At 37.7% G+C, this 24135-nt stretch overlaps 1 protein-coding gene across 8 annotated transcripts in view; it reads right to left on the bottom strand.

The window, feature by feature from the left end:
* nectin3 (nectin cell adhesion molecule 3) overlaps positions 1-24135 on the bottom strand; it is a 260420-nt gene that overhangs the window by 176705 nt on the left and 59580 nt on the right. For 4 of the 8 annotated variants that reach the window (XM_062974877.1, XM_008107775.3, XM_062974878.1 and 1 more), the window contains exons 6-7: positions 10755-10893; positions 9816-9900 (exon numbers count right to left, since the gene is read on the bottom strand). In XM_062974877.1, coding sequence (XP_062830947.1) covers positions 9816-9900; positions 10755-10893 — 224 coding nt within the window. Of the gene's footprint in view, positions 1-3324; positions 3791-5129; positions 8770-9815; positions 9901-10754; positions 10894-14658; positions 17507-24135 lie in introns of those variants that run through there. The other 4 variants (XM_062974876.1, XM_008107774.3, XM_008107776.3 and 1 more) reach the window with 3 other exon arrangements.

Genomic DNA, 24135 nt, shown 5'->3' with positions numbered 1-24135 from the left:
AAAAGGGAGTGTGTGATGACTCATGGGCCATGTAGTCCCGTTCCATGTACTATTGTGGCAGATGAAGAGGAAAACTTGGGTTTCCCACCGTTTCTGCCAGATTTGGAGCCCTTGCACCTGCAAGATGTTTGCCCACAAGAAGTCAGCCAAACAAGCCTTGAGCAGAAATCTCCCCCATTTTCTCGCCGGGATTATTATAATCAAGATAGGGGCGCTCGAGAGGCGACTCGCCGGAGCGCCAGGATAGCTGCCAGACAATTAGCTGATTAAGTCTGTTTCCCTTGGGAAACTTTAAGGAGTCATGCATCTGGACACAGTATAGGTTTCGTTTCTTGTTCCCCAGAGAAAGTGTTCCTTGGCGGGAAAACAAGATCCTATATAGGTGTTTGCCTGCAAAGAAATCCTTGCGGAGTCAATTCGTCGGCTTGAGGAGTGAGATCGTGTGTAGACTTCGTACTCCAGTTCCCAGATCCCGGATCAAGTTTCCAGCCCAGCCTTGTACCATGGACTTCTATGGACTCAGTTTTTGATTCATGTTTGCCTTGTTTCAAGTTTGATCTTGCCAAGTTTCAAGTCTTGCCTTGCCTTGCGTTTTAAACCACGGACCTTGCTTCTCTGATTCAAGCCTTGTTTTCCAGTTTCCTTCGGATTTACCTTAAGCCTCAAAGACTATGGACAGTTCCCCACACTATTGCTTGCCAAATAGTGTGTGTTTCGGTGAAGTGGATTATAACTTTGGACTTTAATATCACATATTGGACATTGTTTTCCTGGACTATATTTGACCTTTCCTGAAAGGTCTACTTCTGAACTATATTCTACACTTGTTTTTATTGACTTTATATATTTCCCTAATAAAGATATTAGATAGATTCTGGTCTCTGCGCATGGTTATTGGTGTTCTGCAGCCTGGGTCCTGACAGAGTGGCAGGGAGAGGCCATACAAATCCCGGCCCTCAACACCCACGGAGAAACATAGGAAGCCACCAGGAAAAATGAGCTCTCTCAAACTCCGCCGATTAAAAACATAAAACCCAGAGGGGAAGCCCGCAAACAGGAGGGAGATCTATCATTGGAGGTTCTCAAAAATCGCCACATACGGGAGGGAGCACACAGGGAAAACGAGCTGCCCTCAGAAACTCCGGGGCTTGAAGAAGAAAAAAAAACAGGAGGGCAAGAAACATGGGAGAGGCGGGATGGAACCACTACAAACCCCAAACTCAAGCGCATCCAGACACGGAAGGAAACATGCCCCAACAACAATACCACAACAAACAACCCACTAGCTACACAACAATACCATCCCTATCTCCCAGGTCCACTATAACCAACATCATACACTTCACACATCACCATCTAGTCCCACCCCTCAACCATTCACTACACCTTCCAACCACACCTCACAGAAACCAAGGCAATGAACCTACGAGGCCATTCAGTGCTAATCAACCACAGCAATGACAACATTCACACTTGGCCCCCAAACAGACAATACAGTCCCAGTTAACACCTCCCCACAAAGAATAACCCCAGGCAGGAATCAGACAGGCTTCAAACATACAAAACAACAAACAATTAGTACCACCTAACACCGCCCAACAAAGCATTCGACCAGACAGGAGTCAACCACAGTTTGGACCAACAAGGCAGGAAACAATCAGACCCAGCTAACACCTCCCAACACATGATTTCCCCATATCGCAAACAACAACACTCTGAAAACAAGGGATTTCCAGGCATGAAACTATCAGGCCCACCTAACACCTCCCAACAAAGACATTCCCCCAGAGACGAAGCACCCAGGCTTTAAAGCTGCAAGGCCATTACATACTAATCAAGATACCTACATTATTGTGCCAAAAATAGGATTACAAATACAATATATCATAATTCCTGTGGAAAAATAATAAAGAAAAAAATCATCTCTAAAATCAGGACAGTAAATAAACAGCAACACATTGAAAACAGGGACATTCCACACCAGCTAACACCTCCCAACAAACAATTCCCCCAGACAGGAAGCACCCAGGCTTTGAACCAACAAGGCCTTCAAATGTTAATCAACATAGCTAATTGCACCATTCATACTTCCTACACCAAAACTATTAATTCCTATTCCACCTGGCTAACCAAGAATACCACAAGGTAAAAAGCAGTCAGGCTTGCAAACAGCAACCCTGTACACTGCTGTTCAACAAGATCAACCAACAATTCCCCTAGACAGAAAACCCCCCAACCTTTCAACCCATGAAACTACTCTGTCCCATTCAACCTGGCCTACCAAGAATGCCCAAAGTACAAAACAGCCAAACTTTAAACCAGTGAAGTTATTCACTGCAATTCCAATTAGCCACAGCAACGTGTGGCGGGCACAGCTAGTTCTTTGAATAAAGAGTTGTGGTTGACAATGAGAAACACATTAATTGTAAGTGTTAATTTCATCTATCCAGCTAGCTATTGACATGATCTATCTATCATATTAAAATTAAGTCTACAAGTTATTATTATTATTATTATTATTATTATTATTATTATTATTATTATTACCTGTACTAATAATAATTCCCCCCCCCCCCCCCGCAGGTGCCACCTTGTCATGTCATGCCACTCCAATGATGACTGAGGGCTGTGCTGGCAGTAGTGTAACAACCAGCAGGTCCAACCAAGCCAGAGAGGCCTCAGCTGAGGAGTGGAAACAAGTGCACCTAACCCATTAGCATTATGGAGAATCAAACCAAAACAAAGTCTATACTGGCTCGGTCGTCACCCAGGATAAAAAGGACCACGGTGGATGCTGCTGATTCTGGACATCAATTGACAAGTGGGCTACGGAATCAAAATACAAATGAACAGTTACAGAAGCGGCAAAAATGAAATGCTACTACAAATCTGAACCTCAAAGGCGTGGCTACCAAAAAAGGATGCATCAACTGGGGAAACAAGAGTACCCTGACTCACAGATAACAGACAATATATCATGATAACTAAACACAGTTGTCTATTCTAAACAATATCAATAAACAAATATTAAATTTTCCAAAACTATTAAATCAACAGACATTAATTTCTTAGATGTTTCTATACATCAAGACGATAGGGGCCTATATGAAACTAATTACTCAAAACCAACTGACAAAAACTCTATTTTGCATTATAATAGCTACCACCATCATTCACTCAAATAGAATTTACCTTACTCTCAATTTCTAAGAATTAAGAAGAACAATAGCAAGCCTTTTCATTATCTTTCAGCAGCCAGTGCACTCAGCAGCAAACTTAAAGCTTGGCTATCCAGCCAAGGTATTAAAACAGGCCTTTCAGAAGTCCTTACAAATTGATAGTTCTTTATTAACATACAAACCAAAACAACAGCAAAACAGGATAATTTGTCCATTAACACTTACCACACAGACCCCACACATCCGCAGTATTATTTACAAACATTGGCACCTCATAAGGGAGATACCAGGTTGCAAAGATACACCCATTATAGCACACAAAAGATCACAAAACTTAAAGGATATTCTTATCCATTCTGATTTTAAGAAAACCAATACAGAATCCAGAAGTATCACAACAGGAAGTTTTAGGTGCGGTCACTGTGATGTCTGTTGTCTCACCTCTGACATTAAACTGTTTGTTCATCCATCATCAAATATCAAGATTAAATTGAAAGACTTTATTATATGTTCAACTGAAAACGTAATATACGTAATTTGATGCCCTTGTGATTTACTTTATATCGGGATGACTACTAGATCCTTGAAAGTTAGTATACAGGAACATCAGTCTAAAATCAAAAGAGAAAGTTTAGATTCCACTTTATATACGCATTTTCATGATAAATCTCACCCCTTTAACAGCTTTAGATTTTTTGCTTTAGAGAAGTTACATTCTACTGACAATGCTGACATCAGAACTGGTCTCCTCAGAAGGGAAACTTTTTGGATTCACAAATTGTGAACAATCACACCTCATGGTTTGAATAATAAACTTGACTTCAGCTGTTTCCTGTAATCATATATTTAAACTGTCAGATGACAACTAACGGCGGCTTGCACTATAGAATCCACAATCAGCACGTAGATACTACGAACATGTGAGTAAACAATTGTGACTATTATGCCTGGGAGTAAACATTATGTAAATATAGCATTTGTTGATATGTCTATTTTCACCTGGTCTATATAAATCATATGTGATATCTTATAAAGAGCACTATATTAGACCATTTTCCTTTTATCTCTTTAAGAAAACTTGAAGCTGAGCCAACAATACAGATATTCAAAACATTGCCGCTTACCAGATGAAGGGTTAACTGAAACTGGAGTAAACCTGGGAACCAGTAGTAAACTGCTTATGTAAACAGCTTGTAAACAGCTTACTTCGGCTCACAGCCAGCTACTCTAAAATAACATCTATTTGACCATTTATTGTCAACAAACTGAAGCTACAGCCTACTGACTGCATTTACATCTAGAGGAGTCCTACAGAACTGCTCTAAAACTACAGAGACTTTGATTTGCTTTGACTTCAAGCCAAGTTTGAGCCAAGTGATTTGCACACTGATATATTGAGTTCTACAGCATATTACATGCATTTGGAGAGACTGGATGCACACATACTGTGTCGCTAACAAACTTTAGTTGGGAGTCTTGTTGATATTGTTGATATATGTCTGATATATGTTTTCTGTTGAAAACTGCTCTGTATAGCATTTAAATCTGGATGATTGCAGTCTATAAATCTTATTATTTGTATTATTGTTAACATTATTATGTATATGAGGCTCTAATATACATATTGTGTTCGTTCTATGGTTTGAACCTTTATCATGGTGCACATTTTTCAGATATCACAGATAACAGAACCCGGACTGGCTGACCAATGAAGATTCATAATCAGAAATAAAGTGTTCAGTGAAGTTGAACTCGAAGAAATTCAGAAAATCTGCAAAGCAAATTACCATCACACCACAGCACAGACAGCAGCAGAGACTCCAACAACACTTGGAATGGTGGAACAGATTGAACCAGAAGAAAGTGTGGAGCCTTTGCAAGAATTTGAAGAACCAGCACTTGAAACACCTGTTGAACCACCAGGAACCTTGACAGCAAGACAACAAGAGCTCAAGGATAAGATCATGGCTCATGCTGCAGCAAATGCAATAAGAAAGCAGCTCCCAACTCTAAAAACAGTGCCTAAGAGACACCTGGCACCTCTCATGAAGGATGTTAATGCAGTACTCTCCACTGTACAAATAACATCAATTGAACAAACAAACCAGTATGCCTACAGTGCAGCAGTGATAGTAACAGAAGAGCTTGGGTTCTTACAACCAAGGCAGCCCCAAAGAAAATCGACTGGAAAACCAAAGTGGAAGGTCAGGCTAGAGTTGAAAATCAAAAAACTTAGATCAGATGCAAGTAACTTGAAAAATATGAAAGAGAAGAAACTGAAGAATGACAAAATCAAGCAATACCTCATCCGAAAGTACTGGCTGAACACCAGAAAAATTGAAGAAGCTTTGGAAATTGTGAAAGAACAAATTACAGCAACAGCCAGAAAAATTGAAAGATATGAAGCCAGAATCATCCAGTACAGACAAAATCAACCATTTCAGGATTGTTGTATGTCTTTCGGGCTGTGTGGCCATGTTCCAGAAGTATTCTCTCCTGACGTTTTGCCCCCATCTATGGCAGGCATCCTCAGAGACTCCTCTGCAGGAGTCTACCAGATACCATGCAGCTGTGGACAAGTATACATAGGGACCACCAAACGCAGCGCTCAAACAAGAGTCTAAGAACATGAAAGGCACTGCAGACTAATTCAACCAGAGAAATCAGCCATAGCAGAGCACTTGATGAACCAACCTGGTCACAGTATATTATTTGAGAACACAGAAATGCTGGACCACTCCAACAACTATCATGTCAGACTACACAGAGAAGCCATTGAAATCCACAAGCATGTGGACAACTTCAACAGAAAGGAGGAAACCATGAAACTGAACAAAATCTGGCTACCAGTATTAAAAAACTCTAAAATCAGAACAGTAGATGGGAACCAACACTCTGAGGGCAGAGGAGACCCAAGGACGCTAATGACTGAACAAAGGATGCCCCCCAGGCAAGAGACAAAACCTTTCCAATGCTAATTAGGGTGATTAACTGAAAGATTAATGCTGCCTTCCCAGTGACAAAGGACTCTTGCCACATCCTGGACCAGGAGTCCCCAAACTTTTTAAACAGGGGGCCAGTTCACGATCCTTCGGACTGTTGGAGGGCCGGACTATAGTTGGCCACTGAGCAATAATAATTAATAATAATAATAATAACAACAACAACAATAATAATAATAAAGAGGGTTGGAAGAGACCCTTTGGGCCATTGAGTCCAATCCCCTTCTGCCTTTGTGTACCGAAAGGACAAGCAAAGCACCCCTGACAGATGGCCACCCAGCCTCAATGTTAATAATAATAGTAACAACAACAACAAAACAACAACAATAATAATAATAATAAAGAGGGTTGGAAGAGATCCCTTGGGCCATTTAGTCCTACCCCCTTCTGCCTCTGCGCACCAAAAGCACAAGCAAAGCATCCCTGACAGATGGCCACCCAGCCTCAATGTTAATAATAATAATAATAATAATAATAATAAAGGGTTGTAAGAGAAGAAGAGATCCCTTGGATCATTTAGCCCAACCCCCTTTTGCCCTTGTGCCATGGGGGCCAGATAAATGGCTTCGATGGGCTGCATTCGGCCCCTGGGCCTTAGTTTGGGGACCCCTGTCCTGGACTCTCCACAGATATATATCTTTTCCTTTCCTTGCCTAGTTTATGCCACACAGCCTCTGAGGATGCCTGCCATAGATGTGGGCGAAACGTCAGGAGAGAATACTTCTAGAACATGGCCACACAGCCTGAAAGACATACAACAATCCTGTGATCCCGGCCATGAAAGCCTTTGACAACACATCAACCATTTCAATCAGACCAAAGATGGTTCCACCAGAGTCTGAACCAAACAACAGACACAGTAACCATAAAGACAGAGAAAAATGCAACAACAAAGTTCTGGAAAGAACTTTGGGAAAATAGTAACTACAACAAAAACGCTGAGTGGATAAAGGAGTTTGAAGGAAAATTCTCACAGAACAAAATGGAACAGATGGAAATGACAACTGAAATTATCAGCAAACGAGTGCAAAAAATCAAGAACTGGATGTTGCCTGGTAGTGATCAACTTCATGGATTTTGGCTCAAAGATCTGATTAGTTTACATGGAAAAATGGCCCAACAATTCAATGAGATGCTGCAGAAAGGAAGTATCAGTGAATGGCTAACAACTGGAAGCACATACCTGATACAAAAGGATCCAGCAAAAGGAGCAGCACCAGGAAACTACAGGCCAATAACGTGTCTGCCCACTATGTTTAAACTACTGACTGGCATCATAGCTGACAGAATTCAAGACTTGCCAGATGAACAGAAAGGCAACAAATGGAAAAGCAGGGGCACGAAAGACCAGTTATTGATTGACAAAATTATTCTGGAGAACTGTAAGAGCCGAAAAGCTAATCTTCACATGACGTGGATTGACTACAAAAAGGCCTTTGACTCACTCCCACACAGCTGGATCATCAAGTGCCTGGACGCCATCGGGATCAGTAAAAACGTTGGCACCTTTATTGAAAACATGATGGAGCACTGGAAAACTGAACTGTTTTTGTTGGAAATGAAAGCTATGGACTTGTCAACATCAGAAGAGGAATTTTCCAGGGAGATTAATTGTGCCCTCTGCTTTTCATTATTGCCATGATTCCTCTGTCAACAATCTTACAAAAAACAAATCTCGGCTATCAAACATCTAAGAAATCTCACAAAATTTCACATCTGATGTACATGGATGACCTGAAGCTGTATGGGAAAACAGAAACTGAAATCCAGTCTCTGACCACTGTCTGAATTTTAGCACTGATATCAGCATGGAATTTGGTTTGGACAAATGTTTGACAGTGGCATTGAAGAAGGGAAAAATCATTGACAGTGAGGGCATAAATATGCCTAATGGCCAAACAATAAAGTGTCACCAGCCAGAGGCCTATAAATATCTGGGCATATTACAGCTGTACAACATCAAGCATGAACATGTGAAAACTGTGGTCAGCAAAGAATACACACAAAGGGTCAGAAAAATTCTCAAAAGCAAGCTCAATGGAGGCAACACCATCAAGGCCATAAACACCTGGGCCATACCTGTCATAAGATATACTGCTGGCATTATAAACTGGACACAGGCAGAATTGGACAATTTGGACAGAAACACAAGAAAACTCATGACCATTCGTCATTCACTGCACCCACACAGTGATGTTGACCAGCTATATCTGCCTAGAAGATCAGGGGGCAGAGGACTCTTACAAGTAAAACAAGCAGTCAAAGAAGAAGAACATGCCCTGGAAGAATATGTAAAGCAAAGTGAAGAACCTGCTTTGATTGAAGTCAAAAATCAGAAACTCCTCAAAACACAGCAGACAAAGAATCAGTACAAGAAAACCACACTACAAACTAGAGCTGACAGCTGGCATAACAAAACATTGCATGGAAAATTCCTTGACAAAATCGAAGGAAAAGCTGATAAGGAGAAAACTGGCTCTGGCTCACAAATGGGACCCTGAAGAAGGAGACAGAAGGCCTGATACCTGCAGCCCAGGAGCAAACCATCAGAACAAAGGGACTCAGGGCGGCTTACATGGGGATGAAGCCTAGAGAATAAGAAGTTCAACAATTAAAACACAATACAAAATACAAAATTAAGATGCCTAACAGAACAAAATAGTTAAAAACATCTTCAAATGCATCACAAAACATCATCACCACAGACTATTTCAAGTCTTTACGGAATGTGGCCAGGGTGGGAGCTAACCTGATCTCCCTGGGAAGAGTTCCAGAGCCAGGGGCCACTACCAAGAAGACCCTCTCTCTCATGTTGTTTTCTTTTCAGCATGGAGTACACAGAATTCGAAGAACACCATGTGGATATTATATCAATTTACAGTTTGCATGGCCTATACAATTGCACAGTCTATATGGTATACTTTAGCCTATGCACCACGCTTGTGGTGGTGGCAGGAGCGAGGGAAGGGCCTCCCTGGCATATCTTAGAGCCCGCACCAGTTCATACAGGTAGTCCCCAAGTTGCAAACATCCGACTTACAAACAACTCATAGCTAAGAACGGGGTGATACATCAGGAAGTGAGAGAAATCTACCACTAAGGAAGGGAAATTCACTCTTGTAAGAGTTATCATGGGGAAAGGGTGTCGCAACTAAAGTTTTATCACTAATCCATGTTTCCACAACAAGCCAAAAGGCAGACACAGGAATCTGAGGATGGAAAAAATCACCTGATTGGAAAGCAGGCAGGAAAACAAACTGGACTTTCAGAAGTTGTTCTCCTAAAGGGAACAGCTTGAAGTTCACTGGTTGCTTTCGAGCCTGTTGCAGCAAATGAGAAGCAGGGGGCAACCCACTAGAAGGATATCTTCTACTACATGAAAAGTTTAATTACATCTATAAATAGCAAGTATGCCAGATCCTGTATCATTGCCTATGAGAGCAAGGGCTGCTGGCAGTTCAAGTACAACATCACCTTGAGAGCCACATACTTTCCACCATTATAAACAAAGACTAATTTTTGATTTGTTAATTGGTCAATATGATCCAATTATGATCAAGTATGTAAACAACATGCAATCATATTACGTGATATCATATAGGTGTGTATCCTTTGCTTTGCATCAAAAACTTACTGGAAGAATTATTTCTTTTTGTGATGGAGAACGAGCTCTTTCCTCATATGAAGATGGTGGTTTCTGTGTTGGTGGAAGATCAATCCTGCAATGGGGGAACATACGCCATGATACACATCATTCACAAAATCACCAAGACAAGCTTAGATTGTTAAGAGCTATGTACACATTAATGTTAACACTTTCTCTAGCATAAAACAAACTGAGCAATTTTATAGTCCAGACATTATAAAAGTATTCCACACTTATGACAAGTCTCTGTCCAAACAACATAGCCTATTGTAATGTAAAAAAAGAGCCTATAACACAAGCCATGAGAGTCAAGCAGAATGTTTCTTTTCTTTTCTCCTTCACAATAGAAATGAAGCTACCAGTCTATTTTTTTCAAAAAAAAAAAAAGAGTAGGGAGTCAGGATATAAAATTAAAATCATTCAATAATTACTCCAGTTTATTTAGATATCTTGTAAGAGCTCCACATTTAGTATGACCCTTATGTAGCAGGGACAAGTGCTGTAGTCACTAGATTGAGGATGCTTTTGCTTTTCATTGTGACTTCCTTATTTTAAAAAGGAATAAGGCAACAGCGATGAACACAGCAAGAGGGTTTCTGTATGTGGTTGAAAAAGCTGTTGTAACTGTTAACTGTATACAGTTGCCTGGAATGTTTTTACCAAGTCTCTCATTAGGTCCTTTGTAAATTGGAGTTCTAGTTGCACAGAAGGAACACAATCAATTAATTTAAGTGTACAAAAAGGCTAAGAACATTGAACATTATTATTCCTTCACCCTGCATCTTAATTGTACATCTACATTGCACAATTTAATGAACATCCATAGTACTGTTTTTAGCAGACATAAAGTAAACTAATTTTAAAAATAGAAGCACATTTATACCAGAGTAGTGCTTCAAACAGTTAAAAGATGAAGAAGAAACTTACATTTTGTCCAGGTAAGAGGGTCTTTTCTTTTTAGGAGTGAGAAGTACTGTCACAAAGATGGTAATGATAAATAGAGCAAGTACTGCTCCTATTACAGCCCCAGCTACAGCTACTGGTGATGACTGTTTAAATGGAACATCTGAAACGTAATTCAGCATGCATTATGATTTCAAACAACATTGTCAATTTTCTTTTTAAATTCTGGAAACAAAAATAAAGCTGGCTGGTTTTCAAGATGTAAACATTTTGTGAAATCTATCTTAATTTCTTATTTTTTAGTACACACGATTCAAATAACTATATAATACTAAAATGATTTTGTAACAACAATCTAAATACACTGATGTAAACTTAATTCAAAATGCACTTATAATTGGAGACTATTGCCTATAATAATTTCTGGAGAAGCAGATTTAGCACAGCAAAATTTGTATTTTAATCTGTAAGTGGAACTTCTTTTCCTTTTAAGAACCTGCATAGACAAGACATATAAAATGAATGCAACATATACTGAAATACATTTTTGAAACTGTTTTATAAATATATAAACAATGCAAAATAAATGGTTTCTCAGATTTTACTTACAAAAACAATCTTATTCAATATTGGCAAAACTAATGCAGTTCAACAGGGACAAATGCAAGATACTTCACTTCGGCAGAAAAAATGGAAATCAAAGATACAGAATGGGGGACGCCTGGCTTGACAGCAATGTGTGCGAAAAAGACCTTGGAGTCCTTGTGGACAACAAGTTAAACATGAGCCAACAATGTGATGCGGCTGCTAAAAAAGCCAATGGGATTCTGGCCTGCATCAATAGGGGAATAGCGTCTAGATCCAGGGAAGTCATGGTACCCCTCTATTCTGCCTTGGTCAGACCACACCTGGAATACTGTGTCCAATTTTGGGCACCACAGTTGAAGGGAGATGTTGACAAGCTGGAAAACGTCCAGAGGAGGGCGACTAAAATGATTAAGGGTCTGGAGAACAAGCCCTATGAGGAGCGGCTTAAAGAGCTGGGCATGTTTAGCCTGCAGAAGAGAAGGCTGAGAGGAGACATGATAGCCATGTACAAATACGTGAAGGGAAGTCATAGGGAGGAGGGAGCAAGCTTGTTTTCTGCTGCCCTGCAGACTAGGACACGGAACAATGGCTTCAAACTACAGGAAAGGAGATTCCACCTGAACATCAGGAAGAACTTCCTCACTGTGAGGGCTGTTCGACAGTGGAACTCTCTCCCCGGGGCCGTGGTGGAGGCTCCTTCTTTGGAGGCTTTTAAGCAGAGGCTGGATGGCCATCTGTCAGGGGTGCTTTGAATGCGATTTCCTGCTTCTTAGCAGGGGGTTGGACTGGATGGCCCATGTGGTCTCTTCCAACTCTACTATTCTATGATTCTATGATTCTATGATTGAGCTCACTGAACTTAAGTTTGTCCCATGTAAGCTATATTTTTCATTTGAATTAATACATATAGTTTTATTTTTCACAAAATGTATCAGGCTACATTTCAATGAATTTTTAAGTAATTGTAATTTTTTGAAGATAAGGAAAAACTTTAAAAACTGCCCCCAACCACAAGATGATTGGGAATAATCCTCAGTGCTTCATTTTGATGAAATAGATCAATAAATGAATGTAACTAGTTACCTGTGTGGGCAAATCGTAGCCCTAATATATTAAAATTACCATAGACAGTCGTGTATAAGTCAACTTCATGTATAACTCGAGGGCAGATTTTGGGCCTAAAATTATGGATAAAATTATGTCCAATGGATAAGTTGAGGATCATTCCACAGATAGGGGAAGCACCAGCACTGCCTCAGGGAATCAGTTGCCCCTGATCACTGCTATTTTCACACCCAGGCATCCAAAAAGGCAAGATGCAGTAACGCAATGGAGAGAGTAGAGAATGTTATTCTTATAGGTTCATCCTTGGCTGGACTAAATTCTCACCATTCACTACTCTACTTGAAGAAAGGGATGGTTCATTATTTGATAAAAGTTAAGATGTAATACTTACATTGAGGTATGGATAAATTGACCCGGGATTTTGGGAACAATTTTTAAACTAAAATTCTAGACTCATACACATGTATTTGCATTACTTAGGCACTGCTTTTAGAATTTTCTGAATACTATATTTAGTAGGTTTTTTCCTCTCTCCCTGCCATAGCCTAATGTATATAATACTTTTGATTCACTGAAATGATTTCCAAGTGAACAGTACCAAATAAAAAGTTTAGACATCTTTAGAAGTGATAAGGGATAATATTTTCCCCCTTTAAAAAGTAAAGATTTTGACTGTAGCTAGGACAAAACATTCCAGTTTTTTTAGAACTATAGACAAAGCTTCATCCCATCTAAAAACCTAATCACAAATAAAGGCTACACAATGTAAGTCACTTGTTCTGTGAGTTCCATATTTCCCCCTTAATAAACAGTTATTGAAGGATGCAATCTGAAGCAGATGGCTAAGGTGGAGAGCTGTTTAACCCTTTATCTCCTGGCAGCTTCAACATTAAAAGCTAGCCCCAAATTATTTTAGTCCCACAATCTATGTACAAAAATGTGGAGGGAGACAGGACTATACATGACTAGCATAATATGTATCTCAGTCCTAGGCTCTACTGAAACCAATGATACCCAAGCTTACCAAAGGCCTGCTGCTTCCCAGAGAATTTCAATCATGACCATCCACTAAGATTGCTCCAAAGTTAGCAGTTCACAAGAATGCTTGCATTTCATTAATAACTCAGCTACTGTCTTTTCTGCTCCAAATAGCTAGTACTTTTGCCAGAAGGAAAGTCAGTATTTACTGTATATGCTCACATACAAGTTGACCTCATGTATAAATCAAGGTTAGGGTTTGGGGGCCAAAATTAAGGATTTCAATATGATCAATGGATAAGTCGAGGGTTATTTTGTGCAGAGGCAAAATTACCAATATGCTGACTCAGAGTGCCAGTGTTCAAAAAAGCCAGAAGTGGTGCCATGGTAGAGAGAGTAGAAGAGTCAATGCTTCATTTTGGCTCCCCCAGGATGGACTAAGCTCTTACATTTTTTAGATTTTTTACATGAGTATATTGGGTAAGTAAGTAGAATTACATGAGACTCTTTAAAGATAAAACACCTCTCTGATTTTATTACTCTCCCTGTTAACACTAAAAAGAATGCTGCATAAGAGCAGACCTTTGCTAAAGTTATACAGGAGTTACAAAGGTGGAGGCATTACTTTTCATTCAACCCTCATACATTCTTGGTGCTATGGAGTTTTATAAAACCATTGAGATACTCTCGCATCTTACTTGTAACCATGATCATCTAAAAACAAGACAAATTAAAAATTCATTTCAACAAGATACAACACTGTTTTATAATCGAGATGGCTGTAATGAGAGATCAGATAAATCTAAGGAAGAAAAGGACATATATGGCTATTATACTAGTGTCTGTGTCAGTGTGCCTCTTGACACTAGCTTGAGGAAAACCTAAACAATTGAGTAATATTTTCTTCATGACTGGTTTGTCTTTCCCAAGGAATTTAGCTAGGCAATAAAGAAATAGAATTATAGACTAGATCTAATTTTATTGTTCTCATGTTCTTGTGTCTTTGTGATTTGTGTTAATAGATATGTCAACTATGCAAAAAATAAGTTTACTGTTTTATATACAATTTAACTAGAATTTAAATTATATACACAATGCTGTGTAACTGGCTTATGGAAGAGTTTAATTAACGGTCTGACCTTAACAACAGTCAGCCATATTGATCAGCAATCCATTTGTGAAAATAATTTTCACATAAAAATACCTTAACAGAAGGACTTATCCAAACATTTTTCTAATATCCAGCTTTCTTTTACTAGCTTTCAATCATTTATGCATATCACCTGTATTCAATGAATTAATTTAACAAAAGATTTATTTCACACAACAGCTATTCAAACTTACAATCAGTTCTCTTATTTACACCAAACATTCATTTTAAAAAACCACTGCAACACTGAACATCTTAAACCTATTATGAATTTCTTCATATTGAACTGTAAAATTCTTGGTAAATTTAACAAACCTATAAAGAACACTGGTACTTCTAGATTTGCATGTCACAAGGTTCTCAGAGGGCTTACAGAAAGTATGCCACTACAGATTACAATGGAGATGTTTGTAAGACCACAGGCTACCTTTAAAAAATAAAATGAAACATAACACAATTTAGGATCTGCTGTTAACTTAGGACTGGACCAATACTAGCAGTTCAGTTAGTGATGGATCAGTTCCATGAAGTAGAGAAACTCACTTGAGTTCACAGGCAAGCATGGTTTTATATTTTACTTCCAAATGTACTGAAAAGAGACTTTGGTCAAGTAAAACAATATTACCAGTTGATTTATCAATGTGATAGAGATGTACAGAAATCAGTTTCATGTATTTATAATACCAAACTGCAGTAACATTTTGAAGACATAGCAACCAAATCACAGTGTACTGTCAAAACTGCACCTTAATACAGATACTGTACTCACTGCAAAGCTCTAAAATACTGTTGTTGTTTTTGTTATGTGTATATTACTCCAAAGATACTATTGGGAACTAATTGACATACAGCATTTCTTTAGTATGTACTCATGCTGCCATGTTAATCTGTTATATGCCTTTTAAAGAAATCTCCAGCTTCTTGAAGCACACACACCATCTTTTTTATTTTGAAGGTATTTTTTATCAAAGAAAGTCTCCACTGATCTCAGTGGAACTTGTTTCTAAGCAAGTATGCTTAAAACTAATGTAGAAGTCTTACTGGTTGCACATTATTTTCTGCATAACCAGCCACATTTATGTTATAAAAGTATATGTGAAACATACTTTTCAAACAGAATAACTGATCATCTCTTATGTAAAAGAAAACAAAATGCCTTTCTTAATATATGTTTCCTTCACCAGTTCTAGTTCTTTTAATGATCTTTCATTTCCTGTACCACTATGGATTTTTTTTCAAGCAGCTTACATTTCTTAAAATGCCTCATTAAGAGTATGCCATTAGCTGGTATCTTTTCAGTTTAAGCAGAAATCTGAATGTGTTTTGTCACTTTTTTGTTTCAAAATAGTTATGTTCCAGAATGACATATATTTATAAAAGACAGGTTTGCATAATAAATAAAGTGAACTCGTCCCTCTTCTTTAGTCACTATTTCTTCTACAGAACACATATCTTTTGTAATATCACCAAACACGATGAAAAATCAAAATGTTTACTTCTTAAAATGCATCTTCAATCAATTATAGAAGCTGCATCTGAGTTTCAACTCAACACATCCCTAGCTTTGTGCTTAATGAACATTCTGTAGGGTGCTTAGGGGACACTTTTTTCCTGAACATTACTTTTTCCTTTTAAGTAAGTTAAACAACTTGTAACAAAACAACAGTTAGAAAAAATATGAAAGGGACTCTTCTGGAAATATAACTAAAGTGTTTGGAATCTTAACATTCCAGTGCTTGGAAATAAAATATAGCAATTCTGTTACATTGCAAAATGTGTTCATTGAAAGTTCATTGTGGCAGGTTCAGTGCAACAATTCATCTGTAAAAGGTACCACCCACTACAGTATCTAATTATGGCGAGGCTCAAAAATGTAGAGGTATTAAATTCTGTGCAGAAAAACCTAAAAATAAAGCTTTGAAAAAACTGTGCCTTCAGAATATTTTATATCATAAAAATTACTTTGTAAACAAAATGTGCCTTAAATCAGCTGTTTTTGAATCAGTTTCTTGTTACCTTTGAATAGAATTACAGATCCAAAAAGTTCTGTCAAGATCACTCTTGATAATATAGTCACAAGGAAAGACATTTTCTTAATTTCATTTTTATAACAATTCAGTATTTTTCCACTTAGCACTTAACTCTTATCTTGTGCTACTGGCCAAATAAAGCACTATATTAAATTTTGTTTCTTGTGAAAGACAGTAGTACAGCATTGAAAAATCATAAAGCAGCTTCAGTACATTTAAATGAGGTTTTTACATTTCTTTTTGTCAAGTTAGAATATAAAAAGCTTGAAAATCAACTTCAAAAAGCTTGTTCCTCAAGAAAAAGTATAAACAATTTGAAAGTGATCAGCTAATGAAGGACCTTTATGTATAGTCAAAATTTCGAAGTGGCCACTACACATACCACTCCTTTCGAGATATTACAGAACCATCTACATGTGAAACTAAGTCATCTTCATTTTCATCATAGCATTCGTCACCCAAGTATTTCATTCCAAGTGTTCCACTGTCATAGTAATCCATTGATCTTTCATGCCTGTCCTGGGACCTGTTAATAGTGTCTACTTTATTCCAGTCTGTTTTTTCAGATTCTCCCAAGTAGTCTTTAGTTATGAGACTGTTCACTGGATGTTTTATTTCCTTTTTCACACTGTCAGGGTAAGAATCCACATCCTCTACCTGGAGAGTGTCTACTTGGGATTCCTTTTGCATATCAGATGGCGGAATGTAGTTCTTAGCGAAGTAGTCACCACGGAACGTCCTCCTTCTTTTATACCAGATAATTCCAATCAGAACGCATACAAGTATCAGGAAAAGAGCCCCGCCCACTGCACTACCGATGATGGTGCCCCAATTGTCTTCCTGCATTTCTGGCCAGGATGATGTTGGAAAAAGCCTTACTTTTGGCTGAGTGGCTAAACCTGTGATGCCATCAGTTGAAGGAAGCCATGGAATCGTGGGTGGTGAGGTGGTAGTAGTAGGAGGATCTAATGAAAAAGAGCAAAGAGATACACAAGACACAGAAAGGCAGAGAATGTCAATGCAAACTAAATAAGTTAAGAGCTGATAAGAAAGCACAGTTGATGAGTAAGTAAGTGTATGTCAACATAGTTTTTCATTCTTCATTTAATTCCAAGGTTGTCCACTATTTTTGATGGAAAGAACACAATAGCAACATACAGCTTCTGGACAGTGTATTTAAATACAAATATAGTCTCTTCTATGATTATAATTATTTCCATGCTGTTTTAAAGCTAACATGTATTAATTCCATCAGCTGAGAAATGCAACCATTCCTTCTTTTTCAAGTCAATGTTAAAAAATGAGTAAAAGGAAAATGTGTATTATGTAACTTCTGTGCATTGCTAAAGAATGAAAAACTAGAGGTTGCATGCTGAAGTTAGCCAGATGTGATTTTGGCATTTATCCTCAATTAAGTGGTGGCATGGTCAAATTTATTAGTTGAAGTTTAAAAATTAAAGCATTAAGAGTCTGTTGTTTGTTACTACTGGAAAAACCACTCCAAACACAAATTTATTTTTTTATTTTTTTTAGAAAGATGGGTAAATAAAAATGCATGTGAGACATTAGTTTCTCATTTCAAATCCTGTCTATTTCTGGGCATAATTTGGAAAAAAAAACCCAACTAGTTAAAATCCTTATAATAAATGCTATATTATAATGTTATTCTGCAAAGGACAATGTGTGTTAAAAGATCATAGAGTGCATGGCATGCCTTTGCTTTTCCCTACAGTGCAAGGAATCAAGGTGAGAATGGGCTTGTGCTGTGCATTTTCTCTTCTTCCATTGTTTGTGTGGTAGACCAGGTGCCAGGAGGTGCTGGTTTGAACCAATCAAATGGCTTGGATGGTTCAGGGGCCAGCCTAGCAATTCATGAGTAGTTGAGCACACTTCACCCACGTCCACTGCCTGGGTATAACAGGGAAACTCAGTGCGGTCCCCTACAGTTTGTGTTGTACTTCCCCACCTATACTTCCCTATATAAATAAACTTTAGGCAATGCTACAACTTTCAGGATGAGATCTAGATGCACTGGCCAACTCAGGACCACCTACAAACCACTCATGTTCTTTGATGATGGGAAATATCTAATTTCATGTACATAAGTATTCTGGCTGCTGTTTATCAAACAGCCCCTTCTTCAAATGTTACATGGCAATGCCTTTAAACTGTTGTGTTTCATAAGAATGCTGTTTAATAGTTTTGTCAAATGAAAAAGAAACATACAATTCCTTCTGGCATAATCAAAAGCCATAAGGCATGTCTAACTTTGTTTGCTGGCCTAGCCATTTTGACAAGATATTGTTTATATATATAATATAGTGTGTTCCTAAGATAATATATTATTGAAAGGATCAAGAGACAGTCTGTCTACAGTAAAGTAAAAGGCATGTGGAAAAGCTAAAAGTTACCATATAGCAACCTCCAAACCTCTATAATCAACTAGAGGAAACTGTTAGTGAAATGTTAGTGTAAGACTTAAGTCATTTCTTCAAAGACATCATTAGCTGAGTAGGCAAGACAGGATTTAAATTTAGATTTACTTAGCTATATGCTGTTATACATTTAAATTCATTTTAATTATAACTGTGATTATATTTCAGCTGAGAATATTGCAAAAAAATTAATTAACTCCAATTGACTTATACAATAACGTTCACTTTATTATCTACATGGACCCTTTCTGGGGCAATGCCTTGCTTACCAAGTTAAAGAATCAATTCAACAAATATTACAGAAGGCTAGTGTTGTTAGTTCTACATAATGTATCATTGCATGGCTTCATTACTCAATCCCATCAGACAATTTGTTAAATTCTTCACATACGTATTTAAGCATGTTAAACGAGAAAAGAGTATTTGTATAACAAAATACTGCACAGCTGAAGATATAGGTCTACAACAATGATGTTTAGTCTTCAAAGGAGACATGAATAAACTCAACCAATCCTGAAATCGTTTTACAGTTTAAACAATAAATTTACCTTACAATGTTCCAAACATCATTCTTACAAGATCTGAAAATTGCAGTTTTTGGTGTGAGTCCAGGTTGGAGATCAGGAAAACTTTACTCTTAACTAGCAACACAAATTCTGATTATCAATAAAACCACACAAACATGCTTGCCATATACAATAGGCAGTGGACCTTCTGTCTGCTCCATACCCCTGAGAGAGTTTGTGTTATTGGGAAGGTGCTATCAAGTTTTTTTCCATGCACAAGCTGTTTACATGCAGAATTGGACAGAATATCACAGCAGAAAGGTTTGGTGACTTCTTTTCCTTTACTCTCAACTATTCTCAGGAGATATGTTAGAAATACAGTAGAGTCTTGCTTATCCAATATAAACAGGCCGGCAGAACGCTGGATAAGCGAATATGTTGGATAATAAGGAGAGATTAAGGAAAAGCCTATTAAACATTAAATTAGGTTATTATTTTACAAATTAAGCACCAAAACATCATGTTATACAACAAATTTGACAGAAAAGGTAGTTCAATACGCAGTAATGCTATGTAGTAATTACTGTATTTACAGATTTAGCACCAAAATATCACGATGTATTGAGAACATTGACTACAAAAATGCATTGGATAATCCAGAACGTTGGATAAGCGAGTGTTGGATAAGTGAGACTCTACTGTATATGAAAGGTAGAGAGAAAGAAAATTATGGCATCTAAATCTGGTGGAATGGCTCTACAGAAAGATAACTTCAAGACTGGGGAAAAGGAAGTAATCTCATCTTCTATCATAAGCCACTTTGCATCTCAATCACATAGATAAACGCAGGATACAAATAATAACAACAACTCTATCATGGCCATTCGGTTCCTTTGCTAACTAATTTTCCAAGGTGTATTATACAGATGCTTTCCAATCAAAGGTAGCCTTTTATGTATCAATCTGAGGGGATTTAGACCACAATATACTATGCCATTATATACTATGCTATTATAAATGTCTTTATTATGTCACAATATTCCCCTCAGCCTTTTAAAGGGGGGCACTATGGACTACTCTTTCTTCAGAAATTCCATTATATGCATGAATTCAAACTTCTTCGTAGTCTAGTTTCCTTTCATTCTTACAAGTTAATAGTCATTGCTATCTCGCAATTTTCTTTTTCTATTCTACCAGAATATAGTGTTGCATCTCTTCTGAACCCTATCTCTCAAGAAAATAAAATCCAGTGGTTTTTTTTTTACATACCATTGATATTGTTCACTACCAAGGATATAACTTTACTATTTCCCAAGTTAAATACATAACACAATGTTATATTCAATGCAGATTTGATATACAGGCCTAAAATGTGACTGCATTTATATGTAACATTTGAACTGGGTGAAGAGCCATATGAACGAGAAAAAGGGTGAGACATTCCTAAATATCTGCTAGCGATACAAACTAATATATTCACTAATGTGGTTCCTTGGACTTCACATTTGACTATGGTGACACTTGCCTTAAGATACAGTTCATTTGGATTATTTTAACAATCTACGTGGAACTGCTTTTGAAACTGTTCAGAAATTTCAATACGTCAAGCTTTTGACTGAGACTGGTTAGAGGAATCATGTGAATCTCACCTCCAATTTATTTATTTATTTCGTGTCAAAAGCATTGCATAATAAATAAGTTTAAAAGTGATGAAATAAAGGAAATCACAAGCAGATAAATAGCTTTAGACCTCCAATGATTCAGAATGGTGATTTTCACCTTTAAAGCCCTACAACCTGGGTCCAGGCTTTCTGAAAGACAGTATTTCTCTATATAAACATTTTCAAGGGTTTATCTTATTTCCACTGATCTCGCAGGTATGGTTAGTGAGGAGATAAGGGAGAGCCTCCCTGTAGCTGCTCATGGTTTGTGGAAATTCCTTAAATAGGAGGTGTTATTATTATTATCGTCATTATTATTACGGAAAACTTTTAAGATTTAAATTATGTTGCAGTATTGTATGAGAGGTGGCATGGTGTGGTGCATTATGTTTTAAGTGTGTTTTTAATTATTTTATATGTGAGTTTTTTAATAATAGTTATCTAATCCTCTTTTTTATTTTTGGAAAGTAATACATTAATTTAGTTTTAAATTACTGGAAGTCGCCTTAAATCTCACTCTGGGAAAAAGGTAGAGTATAAACCAATAAAAACAAAAAGTACTATTAGGTGATTTTTTAAAAATATACTTTTATCACTCTTTTCCCAAGGATTTCAGTGGGGCATGAAGAAAGGATTGCCAAACTCTTATTCTAAAAAAAAACAATGAAACAGATCAGCTTACAAACATTGATTGACCTATATAGCTGAGTGAGATTTTCAATTTGAAACATGCCTTATCTAGAGTCCAACAGAAGTAATCACATTACATAATGCAAATTACATCAAATAAGCTCCATGTACTCCATTCATTAAAAACATATTTTGTCACTATTCTCTAACATACCTTATAGTATTAAACCTTAATAATACAGTTTTTACATTTCTCATTTGGTTCATCTTCCACCATTCCATTCCATAAAATTTTCAGAATGGCTTTTCAATATGTAGCTGAAATGAAATGTAATTCTGAAGATAAGAAAGACAGGCTGCTTACCTATAACTGGAGTTCTTTGAAGAATCATTTGTGAACTCACAAAAATTGATCATCTGCACCTTTGCAGTACACTGTTTGAAACCTTCTAGAGCTATTATGTAAATATTTTGGCAATTATTCCATCTGCTCTGTGCAAACCATGGCTGCCTCAGCAACCATGGTAACACCAGTATGCATTGGCTGCATCCTGAGAAATTTTCACAATCAGCCTGACAGTAAGGGAAAATGGGAGTAAAAGCCTACATACTGAGACTTTTCCAGTTGTATAGGAACATATCTCTGGGAGAACCTTTCACCCTGCAGATATGTGAGCAGTAGGTCTTGCTCATTCAGGGAGAGGCAAACAGATTTTTCAATGGTGTTTCCCACAGTATGAAGAACTCTGGGAAAGTTTCCATATATAGCTTCCTTTCATGGTAAGATGCCAGAGCTCTACTCAACACATTTGCTAGAATATTCTCATCCTCTGGCAGATGGATTATTGAAAGATGCCATAAGGTGCAGCCCAGTCCCAGAACTGAAGCATGAGTTAGGGGATGACAGAGACAAAGGCATTATTCTTGCCTGAATGTGGAATGACAGATAATAGTTGACAACCTATATCCCAAGAATCTCTTGGTTTTCCCAACAATTACAGATGAACTAACGTATTGTTTTCTGAGTGGTAAAATTCCTGTCCCTAGAAAAAATGCCCCCCGGGCCCAAAAATCTATGAGGGTTTCTATGAATTGAATCTTTTGAGATGGCTCCAGATGAGACATTTCCAAGTTTAAAATTAGACCTTAATTGTAACTTAAAAGGTGAACAGTAAATCTGACAGTAGCTGCTGTCTTGTATTTGCAACTGACTACCAATTGTCAATATGTAGAGTCTCACTTATCCAACATTTGCTTATCCAACATTCTGGATTATCCAACAGTCTGCCTTTTAGCAGTCAATATTTTTGTAGTCAATATTTTCAATACATTGTGATGTTTTGGTGCTAAATTCATAAATACAGTAATTACTACATAACATTGTTGTGTATTGAACTGCTTTTTCTGTCAAATTTGTTGTAAAACATGATGTTTTGGTGCTTAATTTGTAAAATCATAATGTAATTTGATGTTTAATAGGCTTTTCCTTAATCCTTATTATCCAATATATTCGCTTATCCAACGTTCTGTTGGTCCGTTTATGTTGGATAAGTGAGACTCTACTGTATATAAAAAGAGAACAATGTTTTATTAATGGACCAAGCAGCAGCCACAGACACGTGTACACCTAGTGGCAGTGTCCAGCCCAAATGGCAGGACTTTAAGTTCACTTGCCTGTCTTGAAACAGAGACAATTTTAATGGAACTATCTAATCATGATATGGAATGATACATTCTTAAAGCCCAGCATAGCAAATTCATTGCATTTCAGCATTACCGTAAGGATGGTAGCATGAGTGATCATTCTGAACCACTTGAGTCAGATATAAAAGTTGACATCTTGGTGGTCCTAAATCCCCTGTTCTTGGACACAGTAAAGTAATGGGATAAAAACAACTGATGCAGACGACAGGACAGGCTTCGATGGGACATTTGAGCACATGGGACTCCACTTCTTTCTTGAACATGGGTGAGAAAGGGGTGATACAAAAGCTCCTGCAGAAAGCATCTTCGAGAATTCTACAGCATGACAGAGGACCAACTATGAGGGAAATTCTTGAGCCTGTCTCTGAATGGTGGATGGTACAGTGGCATACATCTGGTAACTCCTGGAAGTCAAACACACATTTCTGTAGTGCTGCTTCTATCTGCAGTAAATACAGGCAACATGGAAGGCCATTGCTGGCAAGCAATCCTGGACTACACAGGTGACAATATGATGGAGTCTATCATGACTGAAAAGATCTAGATTGTGCTGGAGCATACTGCTGGAACTGAATGCTGAATTTCTTGACTGTGGACCTCATTAAAGAGTCCTACTGCACTGAAAAGCACATCTCCAATTGTTGCCTTAGTTTGGGAC

The sequence above is a fragment of the Anolis carolinensis genome, chromosome 3, assembly GCF_035594765.1.
Source record: "Anolis carolinensis isolate JA03-04 chromosome 3, rAnoCar3.1.pri, whole genome shotgun sequence".
Taxonomy (NCBI): domain Eukaryota; kingdom Metazoa; phylum Chordata; class Lepidosauria; order Squamata; family Dactyloidae; genus Anolis; species Anolis carolinensis.
The sequence above is the reverse complement of the archived record's forward strand: the minus strand, read 5'-3'. Positions and strand labels throughout refer to the sequence as shown.